Consider the following 17,467-nt stretch of genomic DNA (forward strand, 5'->3'; position numbering starts at 1 on the left):
CCTGACCTCTTTCCAAACTCGTAGCTCCAGGTCTTGCTCATTCTGCCTCCTTATCCTTCAGGTCTCAGCTTAGATGCCGCCTCCTCCAGGAAGCCTTTGGGACTGCCCCCAGCCCCATGATAGCACCTCTCACACATGTTAGCTCATTTGTTTCCCTCACGAGGCTGTTAGAAGGTGGGGGTCTCTTCAGCGCCTGGGCCAGAACAGGCACTCATCTAATCCAGTAGGTCTGGGCCATTACACTTTGCCCACATTGAAGTTGGGACTGGTGAGCAAGCCCCTTTCCCTCCCAGCCCCCCTGCTTTCCCACCTTCTCTGTTTCTCTGATCTGGGTAGAGCTTTCCTGACTCAGACCTTTGTATCCAGCTTTCCTTTCCTTTCCCTGCTGGACCACTCAGATACCTTGCTTTCTTTTTCTACCCTCCAGGAGCTCCCTGTAGGCTTGTTTGTTGAATAGTGTTCTTTTCCAACTCAGTATTACCTGATCTCTTCCACTGTACTTGCTCTCTGGCACCCGGGGCTGAACCTCTTCCACCCTGCCTGCCCATGACCTTGTCTCTGGCCCTTTGGGTGCCCTGGCACCCAGACACCAACAGCAGCCCGGCACCTGCTGACCCTGGGTTGGCAGTAGCACAGGCACTGGGCCAGGGCGCAGCCCAGGAAGTGGTGCAGAGAGCGGGTGAGGGCGCTGAGCCACTCCCTTCCTCTCTGCCTGGCTTTCTCTCTTGGCCAAGAATGCATATGTAGGTTAAATCATAGAACAGATTTCAGCCAGATGCCCAGCTTCAGAGGAAATAGGTAACATGAGCAGATACACCTCACGTGGTGATGCTAACAAAGTGAGAAACAGAAATAACCCTCTGTGGGATAATGGGTAATCCTCTGTGAATAACAGCCCCCAAAGTCGTCCACACCCTAATAATCCCTGAAACCTGTGAACACGCCACTTTACACAGCAAAAGGGGCTTTGCAGATGTGACCAGGTTAAGGATTTTGAGATGGGGAGATGATTTTGGATTATCTAGGTGGATCTGATCCAACCACAAGGGTCATTAGAAGAGGGCGGCAGGAAGTCAGAGAGAAAAGATGCAATGTTCCTGGCTTTGGAGATGGAGGAAGGGGCCAATATCTAAGGAATGTAGGCAGCCTCTCAAAGCTGGAAAAAGCCAAAGAAACAGATTTTCTCCTAGAATCTCTAGAAGGAGTGCAGTTCCGTGGGCCCATTTTAGACTTCTGAGCTTCAGGACTGTAAGAGAATAGATTCGTGGGGTTTTTAAGCCACAAAGTTTGTGATGGTTTGTTACAGCAGCAGTAGGAAACTAATATGTCCTCCTAGCAGGATGGGAGGTTACCTGCATTTGACTGTATTCTGGATGGAGTGGAAAGCCATCAGTGGAGTCTGAGTGGGAGAGTGATGCGTTTTATAGGAAATCCCACTGGCTGCTGGGTAGGGCATTGATTGTGGGGGGACCAGTGAGGAGGAACCAGTAGTGGTCACTTGGGTGGGTGGAGACTGGAGATGGAGAGAAGTGAATGGATTAGATGCATCCTGGGAGCAGAACAGATGGGATATGTGACTGATTGGACCTGGGGATGGTGAGGGAGAGGGGTATCGGGTAATTCCCATGTTTCTGGTTCTTTCCTGTTGAAGGGAGCACCAAGAAGGAAATGACTACCTGAGCCTTGACCAATGCCCATACTTCAGGGTAGGGGACAGAGGAGAGAGGCAAGACGTGTTGGGAGGCTGTTGCCTGTGGGAGGAGTTTCAAGTGGTCCGGACGGTTAGACGTGGCATGGACGTGATAAGCCAGAGTCTTCTGAAATCACTGCCATTCATTGAACTCAGGCCACGGAAGAATTTTGTAAATTGTAAGTGTTAGGGTTGACTGAGTATTAAGCTTGGAAATGTATTTCGGAGGTGGAGGCATATGGCTGTTTTTTGGGGAGTGAGGAACTGGGGGTATATCAGTATCTCTTGCTGCGTGACGAATTACCCCCAAACGGCAGCTTGAAACAACGATGAATGTTTGTTACCTCACAAAGTTTCTGTGGGTCAGGGATCCGGAGATGGCTTAGCTGAGTGGCTGTAGTTCAGGGTCTCTCATGAGGTTGCAGTGAAGCTGTTGTCTGGGGCTGCAGTCATCTAAAGACTCCAATGGGCTGGGGGATCTGCTTCCAGGGTGCACATGGTTGGAAAGCCACTGCTGGCTGTTGGAGAGGTCTTACCATGTGGGCCTCTCTAGCGGGCTGATTGAGTGTCCTCACAACATGGCAACTGGCTTGCCCAGAGTGAGTGATCTAAGAAAGTGCAAAACAGAAGCCGCGATGTGTTTTTATTTTTATTTGTTAATATTTTATTGTGTTTTCTGTGAAGGTTTACACAGCAGTTTAGGTTCCCATTCAGCAATTTCTACACAAGGGGTTAAGTGACATTGGTTACGTCGTTCACAATGCATGAACATTCTCATTATTTCCACTCTGGTTATTCTGTTTCCATTAATCTAGTTTCCCTTGCCCCCTTATACTCTCATCTTTGCTTTAAAATAATTGTTGACTGTTTGGTCTCATATAAGTGATTTTTTCAAAGGACCACAGTGATAGTCATTATTTTTTGAGCCAATTTGTTATTTAGCTACAGGGTGACCTTAGGGGTTAATTTTGGTTTAAGGTTTGAAGAGTGTCTCTGGGCAGTGGTCTGGGGAGCTCTCCAGCCTCAACCAGTCTGGTAGGTCTGGCCTACAACATTTTTTATGTCATGAAAGTAATACTTTGTCATTTCCACAATACCTTATTCTGAGTGGGAGGATATGCCACAGGGGCATAAATACCAAGAGGCGAGGTCATTGGAGGCCATCTTAGAGGCTGGCTACACTGGGGAGTGGTGGTGGTGGGGGAAGAGAGTTGAGCTAGTATCCTGTTTTCTCATTGCTCTGTGACTTTGGACAAGCTTGTAACCTCTCTGAACCTCAGCTTCTACCTGAAAAAGAAATGAGCTGGGGTGTTTGATGTTTTATGTTCTTTTTTAGCCCTGACATAAAATAACAACAACTAATATTATACAGTGTGCATGACACTTTTAAAAATTTCTTTAAAGATGAAAAAAAAATTAAAGATGAGGACCCCTTTTATTCTAGCCGCTTTATTAAGATGTGATTTACGTACCGTCCTATTCAGTGGTTTTTAGTATATCCAGAGTTGTATATATTAGCACGGTCAATTTTAGAACATAACTCATCACCCACAAAAGAAACCTCTTACCTTTAGCTATCACACCCCCAGCCCCTCTAGCCCTAAGTTTTCTGTCTCTATAGATTTCCCTATTCTGGGCATTTCATATTTACAAAATCATATATGGTCTTTTGTGATCGGCTTCTTTCACTTAGCATAGTGTTTTCAAGGTTCACCCATGTAGCATCTATCACGTATCGATACTTCATTTGTTCTTATGGCTGAATAATAATCCACTGTATGGATAGACCACATTTTGTTTATCCACTCACCAGTTGGTAGACATTTGGGTTGTTTCCACTCTTTGGCTTTTATAAATAATGCTGCTATGAAAATTTGTGTACACGTTTGTGTGTGGGCATGTGTTCTCATTTCTCTTGGGTAGACACCTAAGACTGGAATTGCTAGGTCAAATGGTAGCCCTGTATTTAAATTTTGACTGTTTTCCAAAGTGGCTGCACCATTTAACATGGCTACCAGCAGTGTATGAAGGTTTCAGTTTCTCAATATCTTCATGAACACATTTTCTTATCTGATTTATTCACCCTGGTTTGTGTGAAGTGGTATCGAATTGTGGTTTTGATTTGCGTTTGCTCAGTGACTAATGATGTTGAGCAACTACTCGTTTATTGGCCATTTGTATATCTTCTTTGGAAAAATGTCTATTCGGAACCTTTGCTTATCTCTTAATTGGATTATTTTCTCATTGTTAAGTTGTAAGAGTTCTTTGTATTTTCTAGATACAAGTCCCTCTTATCAGATATTTAATGCCCCGTTTTGTGGATTGCCTTTTCACTTTCTTGGTAGTGTCCTTTGAAGCAGAAAACTTTAAATTTTGATGAAGTTCAATTTATTATTTTTTCTTTTTGTTGCTCATGCCTTTGGTGTCATATCTAAAAACCCATTGCCAAATCCGAGGTCACAAAGATTTACCCCCTGTTTTCTTCTAAGAGTTTTGAAGCCTGCATTTTTAAATTTAGGTCTTTCATCTGTTTTGAGCTGATTTTTGTATATTGTGTGAGGTAGCGGTCCAACTTCATTCTTTTGTATGTGGAAATCCAGTTGTCCCAGCACCATTTGTTGAAAAGATTATTCTTTTCCCATTGAATAGTCTTGATACCTCTATCAAAAATTAGTTGGGTATATTTCTGAATTGTTAATTCTATTCCATTAATCTGTGTGTCTGTCTTTATGCCAGTACCACGCCATCTTGATAACTGTAGCTTTATAATTTTTGAAAATTAGGGTGTATGAGTCCTTTAGCTTTGCTCTTTCTCAAGATTGTTTTGGCTCTTCTGGGTTCCTTGTGTTTCCTTATGAATTTTCCAACTAGCTTGTCAGTTTCTACCAAAAAGCCAGCTGGGATTTTGCACTGAATTTCTAGGTCAGTTTGGGAATGGCAGTCTTCTAAGCCCTTTGTGTATATTATTAGCGCATTTAATCTTCACAACAGCTGTATGAAAGGTCCTTTTATCCCCGTTTCACAGATGAGGAAACTAGGACTTGGAAAGATTAAGGAACTTGCCCAAAGTCACACAGCTGGAAAGTGGTCAAGCCAGTGTTTGAACCATGGCTCCTGAGTTCATACTCCTAACTACTTTGTGAGCTGCCTCTCTGGGGTGACTTGCCATCTTTGGCGTGCTTTCCCTGAGGAGTGGGGTTCTCAGGCTGGATGTCTGGCAGAGCCCACACTGCATCACGTTCCATGGGTTTCAGGCAGCCGGTGAAGATCGTGTACTCCTCCAAGGACCCGGCCAAGCCGAAAGGGGGCTCCAAAGTGGATGTGAATGAGGAGGCAGAGGCATTGATCGTCAAGTCCCCCCAGAAGGACCGGGACCCATCCCTGTTCAAGGTGTTATACAAGACTTTTGGGCCCTACTTCCTCATGAGCTTCTTATTTAAGGCGCTCCACGACCTGATGATGTTTGCCGGCCCAGAAATCTTAAAGTAAGACCCCCTTCCCTCCCAGCTGGGTGCCTCAGCCTTTCCTTGGTTTGACCTTTCACCTGCGGCATGCGCAAGTGGGCTTATAGTCAAGGCTCCCTGTCTTTACCCTCTTTACTTTATCCCTTATAAATGTATTTCCCAAGAGCATGGAAGTACAGCCAGAGCTCATGAAAAACTGCAGCCAGAAAGTCAGAGATCAGGTCTTTTCTCTTTCCTTCTCTTTTCCTTTCTTCTATCTCTGCCTCGCTCCCTCTTCACTTCTCTGTCTGACTCTGTCTGCCCGTCTTTCTGACTGTCTCCCTGCCTGTCTGTCTGTCTTGCCTGCATCTCTGTTTGTCTTTCTCCGCCTGTTTTCCTCTTCTCCTGCTCCCCCGCCCCGTCTTCTCTGTCTTTCTGTTTCTCTTCCTCCTCCCTTCCTCCCTGTCTGTCTGTCTCTCTGTCTTTCTCTCTCTCTCTCTCTTCCTCACCCCTGCCCCCTGATTCTCTCTCTCTTCATCTCTCTCTTTCTGGGGGCCACACGTTTATTCTCTTGCCCTCTTACCTCTGCTCTGTCCCTTACATTCTTTACTTGGTCACCTTTGGGGTACTAAGAACTCGCTGATGACAGGTGCATAGAGCCTGGGGTAGAGGCTCTCTGCCGTGAACTGTCTGGGTTCCCTGCACTGTCCGATCACCTCCGTGGGCCTGCTTTCCCATCTGTAAAATGGGAGCAGTGATACCTACCCCAGCTGGTCCAGGAGAAATTTGGGCTGTTGACCCCACGTTAAAGGACTCTTCCCCATGTGTATGCTGCCTTCCAGTGACCCCAGGCTCTGTCCTTGCTCCTCGCAGGCTGCTCATCAACTTTGTCAATGACAAGAAGGCCCCGGACTGGCAGGGCTACTTCTACACAGCACTCCTCTTCATCAGCGCCTGCCTCCAGACCCTTGTGCTACACCAGTACTTCCATATCTGCTTTGTCAGTGGCATGAGGATTAAGACTGCTGTCATCGGGGCTGTCTACCGGAAGGTAAGCGAGGCCAGCCATGGCACAACGGGCTGGCGTTGGCGTTTGGCATCTCTCATGTGCAGCCTCTGAGCCTGTGGGGACCTGGCTAGGTCGCTTGGGATGGGTATGGGGGTCTTAGCCTCCTAGTGCTGCTGTAACAGAAGTACCACAAGTGGGTGGTTTCAAAGAGCAGAAATGTATTTTCTCACGGTTGAGGAGGCTAGATGTCCCAGTTCAGGGCACCAGCTATGGGGGAATGCTCTCTCTGTTGGTCCTGGGGGAGAGTCCTTCTTTCAGCTCCTGTGGCCCAGCATTCCGGGATCCCTTGGTGTCTTAGTTACCTGGTGCTGCTATAACAGAAATACCACAGTGGGGGGCTTTAACAAACAAATTTATGTTCTCACAGAAGTTTATTTCTCACAGTTGAGACAACTACAAGTCTAAATTCAGGGTGCCAGCTCTAGGGGGAGACTCGTTGGCTCTGGGGGTGGGTCCTTGTCTCTCTTCAGCATCTATTTCTGGGTGATCAGATGGCATGGCATCTGCCTTCCCCATCTCTGCTTCCTTCCTTGTTTAATCTGCTCTTTTATATCTCAAAAGAGATTGATTTGAGATACTCGCTACACTAACAAACCTGTGAGCTAGATTGTTTCAGGCACTGTACCCTACAGAGCTGACCTCATAGGTCGGTGTGTAGAACCTCCCTGAGCCCGCATGTCAGAGTGGGTAATTGAATTTCTTAGATGGGTTTGTAGTCTTTGATGTGGGGAAATCCAGGTTCACACTTTCGCTCTGTTGTTGTCATTGTTAAGTGCCGTCAAGTTGGCTTCGACTCATAGTGATGCTACGTACAACAGAACGAAACACTTCCCGGTCCTGTGCCATCCTCACAATCGTTATACTTGAGCCCATTGATTCAGCCACCTTCACTCTGCTCTGTGTGTATTTGAGCTGCTTCTAGCTCTCAATTTGAGCTGAGCAGGTGGCTTATTCCCTGGGTGATAGAGTACTTAGTAGGCATTTGTGCTCATCTGGTTTTAAAGGAACCTGGTTACCGTCTCATTCCCCTGGGGTAAGAACACAGCTTGGGCCCATGGGTTGGGAAGAGACTGTCTTGCCAGTAGTTGGGAAACATGGACGAGACCAGGGGTTCTCAACCCTGCCTGCACAATAGAATCACCTGGGCCCAGGCCTTGGCCCAGGCCACCTAAATCAGAACGTCTGAGGGTGGGACCCAGACATCAGGACTCTTGTGTGTGACCTTGTACCCTGCCACCTTGCTGAACTCATTGTTAGTTCTAATAGCTTTTTGGTGATGGACATAAGTGTTTTTTAAAACTCCCCAGGTGGTAGTGTGCAACCACGTTTTACAACCAGTAGCCTAGACCAGTGGCTCTCAACCAGGGCAGTTTTGCTCCCAGGAGACATTTGACAAAATGTCTGGAGACATTTTTGGTTGTCACAAGTGGGGGAAGCGTTTAGGGGGTGAGGCAAGAGAGGCTGCTAAACATCCCACGATGCAATACAGAGCAGCCCCCACAACAGAGAATTACCATGTCCCAAATGTCAGTAGTGCTGGGGTTGAGGAACCCTGACCTAGACCTTTGGTGCTTCACTGGAATCTGGCGACCAGCAGCATCAGTGCCACTGGGGAGCTTGTTAGCTAAGCAGAATCTGAGGCCCCACCCAGACCTACTGACTGAGAATCTGCACAGGTGATTTGTGTGCACATTAATGTGTGCACAGCCCGGGTTAGACAGCTGCTAAGGTCCCTTCCAAATTGAAGGGCTCAAGATGGGGAGACAGTGTGTGTCCTCAACAAGAACATGGGCTTTGAGCTAAGCTAGGCAGGCTGGGCAGATGGCAGGGGAGGAGGACAGGCAGTGGCATTTCCCCTGCTGGGCAGCTTCGTTCCTCTGAGCGAGCCTGGAGGGAGAGGACAGAGCTATCGGCCTGCCACACTCATGCTCGCCCTCTGCTTTCTCTCCCACAGGCCCTGGTCATCACCAATTCAGCCAGAAAGTCCTCCACGGTTGGGGAGATCGTCAACCTCATGTCTGTGGATGCCCAGCGCTTCATGGACTTGGCCACATACATTAACATGATCTGGTCAGCCCCTCTGCAAGTCATCCTTGCTCTCTACCTCCTGTGGCTGGTGTGTGTCTGCCATCGTTCCACGTGCGGGAAGTGGGGGCAAAGGAGTGGGTGTTGATGATAAGAATATCTGTAGCTCCTGGCATTTCTCGCTGTCATTCACATCTTACTTCTGGCCTGTCAGCCAATTCCTGGATATTTTATTTCTTCCCTGAGTTGTCTGGTTTACTGTTCTCTTTGGCAGCATGGTATTTGTTTGCAATTGTCTCTTCTTGACAGTGTATGTAATTTACAACCCTGCAGCACACACACTATATTTCCCCCACTGTGTCCTCTGAAACGCTAGCGAAACTCATTTATTCTCTAGCTTCTGATTATGCTGGTCAAGATTCTCTTGGTTGCAAGGGACAGAACTTAAAATAGCCTAAGTACTAAAGGGAAATTTAGGGGTGCATGTAACTGACAAGTTCAGGAACCGCAAGCTCCAGGAGTTCAAACAATGTTGTAAGAACCTGGTCTCTCTTTTTTGTCATTTCTGGCCCTGTTTTCCTGATAGTTGGCTTCATTCTCAGGTATGATTTCCCCAGATTGCTCCCCTAGCTTTGGGCTTGTATCATCTTTACTGATAGCAGCTCCAGAGAGAAGAGAATACCGCACTTATTTTGCCTCAGCCAGTCTCAGGGAGGACTCCGATTGGCCTGGGACAGTCCTATTCACATCCATGAACCAATCACTGTTGACTAGAGGGCAGAGTTCTCTGGTTGGCCAGCCTGGGTCACATGCCTTCCGTCATTGTCCAAGACGTGGAGGAGTTGTGATTGACAGCCCTTCCAGGTGGGGAGGAATAGTTCCTCCAAAAAAAGATAATGAGCAAAGATGATTATGACATTACACGTGCCTGTTCTTTCCCACTTCTGAGCCTTTGCACGTGCATTTCCTTCCCCCAGCAATTCCCTTCCTGCCTTCCTCCCTACAGCTGAAACCCCACCCATTCTTCAAGGCCCATGACCCGTACTACTTCCACTGATTTTTTTCCTCTCAATCAGATGAACTTCCTCCTTTTTCTGAGTCACAGTAACTTTAGTGTAGGATTTCATCTAATTTTACTTTTTGAAATAGTCATTTGCATGCTTGGGGTTCTACCTCTCCTCTCCTCTTAGTGGATGACCTTCTCATGGGTGGGTACTATCTTACTTATTTTTGCACCCTCTGTGGGTGTGGTCCCAGGAGGGCTGATGCATAATAGGAACACAGCAATGATCTCCTGCTCTGAGCACTGTTTACATTTTTAGCGTATTTATAGAACCAAAAAAACAGACCAAACACATTGCCATCCAGTCAATTCTGACTCATAGTGACCCTATAGGACAGAGTAGAACTGCCCCATAGGGATTCCTAGGAGTGGCTAGTGGATTCAAACTGCCAGCCTCTTGGTTAGCAGCTGAAGCGCTTAACCACTGTGCTACCAGGGCTCCATTTGTAGAGCTGAAGGTAAATAATAATAATAATGTGTTTCTAATAATGAAGCTTTGCGGGGGAGGGGGGAACACCAGGATTTAAATATCAAAGTGAGTATTCTTTCAGACAGACATCTTAGGGTGTCCGCTCCCCAGAAGGTGCTGCTACGGCTACAGGTAGTTTTGGGACACTTAGAATTGCCATCAGGGCTGGTTTGAGAGCCATTGAGAACATTGCTTGCGTCACACTCTGTTTTAGACCAGGGTTGCTCAGCCTGGGTGCTGTTGACATTTTGGGTCAGACAGTTCTCTTTTGTGGAGGCTGTCCTGTGCATTGCAGGATGTTTACCAGCATCCCTATCCTCTATCCACTAGGTACAATAGCATTTCCTCCCCCAGTGTGACAATGAAAAATATCTCCAGACATTATCAAATGTCCACTGAGGGGCAAATTCACCCTTGGTTGAGAACCATAGCTCTGGACCAAAACCAGGATCTTTCTTACCATCAAAACATGGTATAGGATAGTAGAAGAAGCCCTGGTGGTCCAGTGGTTAAGCCCTTGGCTGCTAACCAAAAGGATGGTGATTTGAACCTACAAGCCGCTCCATGGGATAAAAGACCTGGCGATCTGCTCACATAAAGATTATAGCCTAAGAAACCCTATGGGGCAGTTCTGCTCTGTCTTATAGGGTGGCTATGAGTTGAAGTCGACTTAACAGCGCACAGGGACAACATAGGATAGTAGATAAGAGTGTGAGCTCATGAATCAGACTGACTGGATTCACATTTTGCCCCTTCGCCTTACTAGCTCTATGACTTGGGACAAGTTACTTAATGCCTTTCAGCCTCAGTTTCCCTGTCTGTAAATTGGTGGTAAGAATTGCATCTCTTGTCATAAAGGTGTTGGGATAATTAAATGAATTAATGCAGGTAATGTTTATAGCACAGTGCCTGATACATAGATGTGCTCCTGTACATCTCATTGATGTTGTTAATAGGTGCCGTGGATCTGGACTCAGGGATCCCTGTGTGTGCAGAGTAGAGCTGTGCCCCATACTGTTTTCAAGGCTGTGACCTTTTGCAGGCAGATTGCCAGGCCTGTCTTCTGAGGTGCCTCTGGATAGGTTTGAACTACCAGCGGTTTGGCTAGTCGCACACCTAACCACGCCTACCACTCAGGGACTCCTTAAAGCCCAAAACCAAATCCATTGCCGTCGAGTGGATTCCAACTCATAGTGACCCTATAGGACAGAGTAGAACTGCCCCATAGGGCTTCCAAAGAGGGGCTGCTGGATTGAAACTGCTGACCTTTTGGTTAGCAGCCAAGTTGTTAACCACTGCACCACCAGGGCTCCGGGACTCCTCAGCTGTAGTAGTTATTTGCTGTCAGAGTTGATTTGGAGTGCTTTGGTTGTCTGTAGAAGTCATATTCGTGCTGAAAGGTGCGTTAGTCTTCACCAGAAACAGGTAAGTCTCAAAACCATTTGGAGCAACAACAGCATTGTTCTGGAGTTAGGATCGTAATTCCCGAGGATAAGTACTTTCAACATTTTTGTGAATATATGTCTTCCTGAATGCCTAAAGAAAAATAAAATCACATTATCTTATAATTCATCTGTATATTTCGACTAAGTAAATGTGCACCGGGCTGACTTTTCGGGGCACCTAAGATCTGTATCTTGTCTCCGCCACTGACTCTTAACCTCTCTGAGACTACATTTCCCCTGTCAGTAAATGGAATAATAGAACAAGTCCACATCTTCTTATCTACAAATCCCAAAATTAAAACACTTTGAAAATCGAATGTTTTCTTAACTCACTGGGTAGCAACACCTGACCTGAGCTGACATGAGAGCATTTATAGTCTGGATTATCCCTGTAAGTGTGAGTATTCCTGTCTTGTTGCTGAAAAATCGTTGCATGTGATTATGGGGTGTTGAAACGGTTAAATGCTCAGCTGCTAACTGAAGGGTTGACGGTGGGAGAAAGATGGGGCAGTCTGCTTCTGTAAAGATTACAGCCTTGGAAACGTTATGAGACTTCCATTCTGTCCTGTAGGGTTGCTATGAGTCGGAATCAACTCAACAACAATGGATTTGGTTTGGTTTTTTTCTGGTCTTAGGCCCTGCTGAGGGTGTAATACAATACATGGCATATTTCCTGTGTTAGGATTCTCTGAGAGCACAGCAGGCTCAGTGATTCGCTAGGAGGACACACAGGACTCAGCAGATGTTTGGCTCATGGCCATAATTTGTTGCAAGGAAAGGATTCACTGCAAATTCAGCAAAGGGAAAAGGTGTTGTGTGTATGGCCGAGGACCGGGGGAGCCCAGGCGGGCGCTTCCAAGGGTTCTCTCCCTGTGGGGTCACAGAGGATGCAGTCATCTCCCCCAGCAATGAATTGTGACAACACGTGCGAAATGTTGTCTGCTAGGGGAGCGCATTAGAGACTCAGTGTCCAGGGTGTTTACGGGGGGCTGGTCACGTAGGAAGCCTCTACCTGGGACGTACCAAAATGCCAGACTCCCAGAAGAAAAAGGGATGTTCAGCATAAACCATGTTGTTTGTACAAATAGTTTAGGCACTAAAGAGCCAAACCCCTTGCTGCTGAGTTGATTCTGACTCTTAGTGACCCTACAGGACAGAGTAGAACTGCTCCGTAGGGTTTCCAAGACTGTAATCTTTACGGATACAGATTGCCCCATCTTTCTCCTGCAGAGTAGCTGGTGGGTTGGAACTGCTGACCTTTTGGTTAACAGCTGGGTGCTTAACCACTGTGCCACCAGGGCTCCCCCTAGTTTAGGCACAGTGGGCCATTAATCAGCTGGGAATGGTGGGAACTCTCTTGAAATCCAAGTTCCCAGACACCAGCCAAAAGCCACCGCTCGTCAGCAGGCCTTTCTAGAAAATATTTTACTGTGTTTTTGATGAATGTTTACCAGCAAATTAGTTCCCATTTGACAGTTTCTTTACAAATTGTCGAGCAACATTAAGGCCTGCTATGTGTTAACTCCTAACCAAAAAGTCGACAGTTCAAATCCACCAGGTGCTCCTTGGAAACTCTATGGGGCAGTTCTGCTGTGTCCTATAGGGTCGCTATGAGTCAGAATCAACTCGCTGGCAATGGGCTTTTTTTTGGTTTATATGTTAACTCCAGGAGAAAGATGTGGCAGCCTGCTCCCGTAAAGATTACAGCCTTGGAAACCCTATGGGGCAGTTCTACTCTGTCCTATAGGGTCACATGAGTCGGAATCGACTCGATGGCAATGTGTTTTTGGTTATATGTTAGGCCTTTTTTGCACAACCCCTTTTTAACTTTCTGAAATTAAAGTTCTAATTTGCAAGACTCATCAAGCCTCAAGAGTTTTGGATAAGGGATTGTAGACCTGCTTCTTCTAAGAGGGGTTGGAGTGATGCTTGGGAATCAACCTGCAAACTCTTGACATCCCACTGCTGGAAAAATGTCATGACAACTACCCCAGACTTCCTTGCCCAAGTTGGTGTGGGGTGGATCAGCTCGTTGACCTCTGTTCTCTCCTGTCTGGTGAGTGGTTGTCTCTTTTCCTTCCTCAGAACCTGGGCCCATCCGTCCTGGCTGGGGTGGCTGTGATGATCCTAATGGTTCCCCTCAATGCTGTCATGGCAGTGAAGACCAAGACCTACCAGGTAGGGTATCTGTCTCCACAGAGCTCCGCTGGCCCCTCACCTGAAGCTTTTCCACTTGGGTGTTAGCTGAGTTTATTCTGCTCAACTCTGAGATTCTCAGCCTTGCCTTCCTGTTAGAATCTCAGGGTGGGGCCTGGGGAGCTTTGGCAAATGCAGATGCCTGGGCCCCACCCCAAGATTCTGATTCCCTAAGTGTGGGTGAGGCCTGGCTTTTGGGATTTTTAAAGCTTCCCAGGTGATTCCACTGGGTGGCCAGTGCTGAGGCCTCCTGATTTAGACCCAGTGAGTTAGTGACTGAAGCCACAATGTCTGTGAGCCCCACCAGACTCCTTATTCACCATGGAATTGATTGACTTGTGTATGTATATAAGGAGGCCTGATGGTGCAGTGGTTAAGTGCTCAGCTGTTAACTTGTTGGCAGTTTGAGCCCACCAGTTGCTCTGCGGGAGAATGATGTGGCAGTCCGATCCCATAAAGATTACAGCCTTGGAAGCCCTGTGGGGCAGTTCTGTGCTGTCCCACAGGATCGCTATGGGTTGGAATTGACTCGGTGGCAACAGGTTTGGTTTTGGTATATTTGTATGTATGTGTGTTTTCAAGAGCTGAGTAAAAATTAGTCCCTACTTTTTCCCAAAGAAGTTCTTACCTTATGTTAGACTCTATGGTAAACCCTTAATTTTTAGAGATTATTTGGATTTTAAAGTTTTTAAATATACAAGTAATAGAGTGAATGCCTCTCATTATTAGAAAAAGTTCAAATAATACAAAAATATATAGATTAAAAGGGGATGTCCCTTTCCCTGCCCTTTCAGCCTCTGTGAACAGACTGAAGTGAATCCTTCTAGAACTTTGTCCATACCTATCTACGGATCTGATTAACTACGTAACTAGGTTTGGAGTGTGTGTATGTGCTTTTTGGTATTTTTACTCTCTTTTCGTACAAACGGGCCTTTTCAGTAGCATGGTTTTGTTATTTCACACCACATTTTCTGGGTCATTCTGTCACACATAGGCTGACTTCACTCTCTTGAACTGGTGCCTAATGGTACGTACCAGAGAGGGGCTGTGGTTTATTTCTCCTTTCCCCGTTGATAGATATTTATGATGTGCCCATGGAATGACATGTGAGAGCACACGGCTGCCCAGATGGTACTGTAGAGGCGATGAGTTCCAGGATGTGGGCCTGGTGGGATGGGAGGCCTCATCAGATAGGGACCAGGCATCGATGAGGAAGGGACTTGGACCTGGTCACCTTTTGTCGTCTTGATGTGTAGGTTTTCCGGAGCAGCCTGCCTCTGAAACAGCTTCATTTGCTGGCCTCCAAGTCATTTTGCCTGGAATTTCCTTATCTGTGACCCTGGGAAAATTATCGCACTTAACAGATGGCTCGTTGTGATCAATTAAATAGCTGACTGCATGTAAGATGCTTAGTACGGTCCCTGGCAGATGGAAGATGCTGGGTGATATTAAAAATATTTAACACCTGGACAGCATGGGCATACACCACAAGAACTAGTGCCAGCTGGCATGGAAATATCGTAGTACTTTGTTGTCGTTGTTGATTATTTTTTGTTGTCTTTTAGATGAAGGTTTATAGAGCAAACTAGCTTCTTGTTAAAAAATTAATACACATGTTGTTTTGTGACATTGGTTGCCAACTCCACAACATGTCGACACTCTCCCCTTCTCAACCTTAGGTTCCCCATTACCAGCTTTCCTGTCCCCTCTTGCCTTCTTTTCCATGACCCTCGGCTAGTGTGCCCATTTAGATTTGTTTTGTTTTACGAGTCTGTCCAATCTTTGGGTGAAGGGTGAATGAACCTCAGGAGTGACTTCATTACTGAGCTAAAAGGTTGTCCGGGGGCCGTACTCTTGGGGTTTCTCCAGTCTCTGTCAGACTAGTAAGTCTGACTTTTTTTTTCTTTTTTTGAGTTAGAATTTTGTTCAACATTTTTCTCCAGCTGTGTCCAGGACCCTCTATTGTGATCCCTGTTAGAGCAGTTGGTATTATCTTAGCACTTTAACCACCACATACTGGATGAAAACCAGTAAAGAAAATGGAGGAAAAAAAATCACAATATATTCCTTGTGTTTGGGTCAGCAGAGTTCTAGAGTCCGTGCCCTTTCTTTCCTTGACACCTGAAGAGTTTTTTTTCTTTTGTTCCTTGACTCTAAGCTCCCTTAACATCTTAACTTAGCCTGATTCAAACCAGTTTCTTTTTTTTTTTCTCTTGATAAAGGAATCCTTTGGAGGTGGTCTCGGGTCGAAGAGTACATACAGTTCATAGAGATTATATATACTAGTTGCCCTGAGTCGGTTCTGACTCATGGTGACCCCATGCGCTCCATAGGTTTTTCAGGGCTGATTTTTTTAGATGTAGATTGCCAGGCCTTTGTTCCAAGGCACCTCTGAGTGAACTCAAACCTCCAGCGTTTTGATTAGCAGCTGAGTGTGTTAACTATTTGCACCATCCAGGGACTCCTAATAGAGATTACACACCAGGTTTTCCCACCATCAGGAAGACCCCTTTTTAATAGATGATAATATCATGTAATGGTGCCCTGTAGGCATTGAGAAAACTGATTTGAAGGTCAGAAGTGAGTGGCCAGCCCGTGGATGCAATGTTGATTGATTGTCCCTTTCTTTGAAGGTGGCTCACATGAAGAGCAAAGACAATCGGATTAAGCTGATGAATGAAATTCTTAATGGAATCAAGGTACTAAAGCTCTACGCCTGGGAGCTGGCTTTTAAGGATAAGGTGTTGGCCATCAGGCAGGAAGAGCTGAAAGTGCTGAAAAAGTCTGCTTACCTGGCAGCGGTGGGGACCTTCACCTGGGTCTGCACACCTTTCCTGGTAAGTAAAGCCGCATTTATCCTGGCCCACATGGTTTTATGTTTTATTTTATTTTCATACTTAAATTTTATTTTTAAAAGGTCAGCATCTGAGCAAGGCCTTCTCCAAGGATCCTTTTTAAAATGGTCATCCCCCCTTTTGTTAAATTGTGGTAATATATATGTAACAAAACATTTATTCACAGCACTCGATACCTTCTAGCCCAGGAATACTCAAAAGTAGCCAATTCAGGCACTGTTACAGGCCTGAGGTAGGATTTTATTCCAGAATGTAAACCAGTGCTCTCTGCTTTCTTCATCAAGAAAGTATTGCTATGAAAAAAATGTCAGTGGAACTAAATGGCAAGCTTGCTGCCATAGTTGATCTACATTATGGTACAGGCTCCTTATCTGTTTGCCAGCTGGTCACAAACTGTGGATTGGCAGTGACCCATGAACCACACTTCGAGTGGTACTGCTGGACACACTGACGTTTACTTATTTATTGTCTGTTTCTCCCTGCTAGAATGTCAACTCCAGGGGGATGAGGACTTTTGCTTTTTCTGTTCACTGTTGTATCTTCAGTGCCTAGAAGAGTACATAGTAGGTGCTCAACAAATACTTGTCATTCATGTAAAAAAAAATCAAACAGTACAGAAAGCTATAAAATTAGAAATACATTTTCTTGCCCTCCTTCTGCTGTCTAGTCCCTCTCCTCCAAAGTAACGGTTTTTGTGTATCTTTTCAGAAAAAAAAAATGTTTATGCACATAAGCTGTTTAAAATTATCTTTAATATATTCAAATTGAGTCATACTATATAAGTGTTCTATACAGTTTTTGGTTCATGCTGTCAGATCTGCTTCATTCATTTTAATGAAGCATCCTTGGCCAATTCAAGAATGTGGTTTACTTAACCTGTCTTCCATTTGCTGACCATTTAGATTGGTTCTCATTCTTTGCCTTTATGGTTTTTGCTGCAGAGAACACACCAATACATGGCACTGGGCTAATTTAATGGGTCTGTTCAAAAGTTGGCTGGCTTTGAAAAGTTCAAAGACAACAATTCAAGCTGTTGTTTTACAAAGGTGACACCAAACCAGGAGGCCATGTAAAGATGGACTGTGGAAACCATTTCAGCACAGGTCATAACAATTAAAAACCAATAATGAGGACTTTAGATGACAGCTGTGTTTTGTTTTTTTTTTGTTGTCTTTATGTCATTATTAACTAGGTCATTCTTAATGTTGTGCT

The 17,467-nt window shown here is 45.6% G+C and overlaps 1 protein-coding gene across 3 annotated transcripts in view; it reads left to right on the plus strand.

The window, feature by feature from the left end:
- ABCC1 (ATP binding cassette subfamily C member 1) overlaps positions 1-17,467 on the plus strand; it is a 178,437-nt gene that overhangs the window by 90,581 nt on the left and 70,389 nt on the right. For all 3 annotated transcript variants that reach the window (XM_049904936.1, XM_049904938.1, XM_049904937.1), the window contains exons 8-12: positions 4,945-5,175; positions 6,007-6,184; positions 8,157-8,318; positions 13,290-13,382; positions 16,034-16,237. In XM_049904936.1, the coding sequence (XP_049760893.1) occupies positions 4,945-5,175; positions 6,007-6,184; positions 8,157-8,318; positions 13,290-13,382; positions 16,034-16,237 (868 nt within the window). The remainder of the gene's footprint in view (positions 1-4,944; positions 5,176-6,006; positions 6,185-8,156; positions 8,319-13,289; positions 13,383-16,033; positions 16,238-17,467) is intronic.

The sequence above is a fragment of the Elephas maximus genome, chromosome 12 (genome assembly GCF_024166365.1).
Source record: "Elephas maximus indicus isolate mEleMax1 chromosome 12, mEleMax1 primary haplotype, whole genome shotgun sequence".
Lineage (NCBI taxonomy): Eukaryota > Metazoa > Chordata > Mammalia > Proboscidea > Elephantidae > Elephas > Elephas maximus.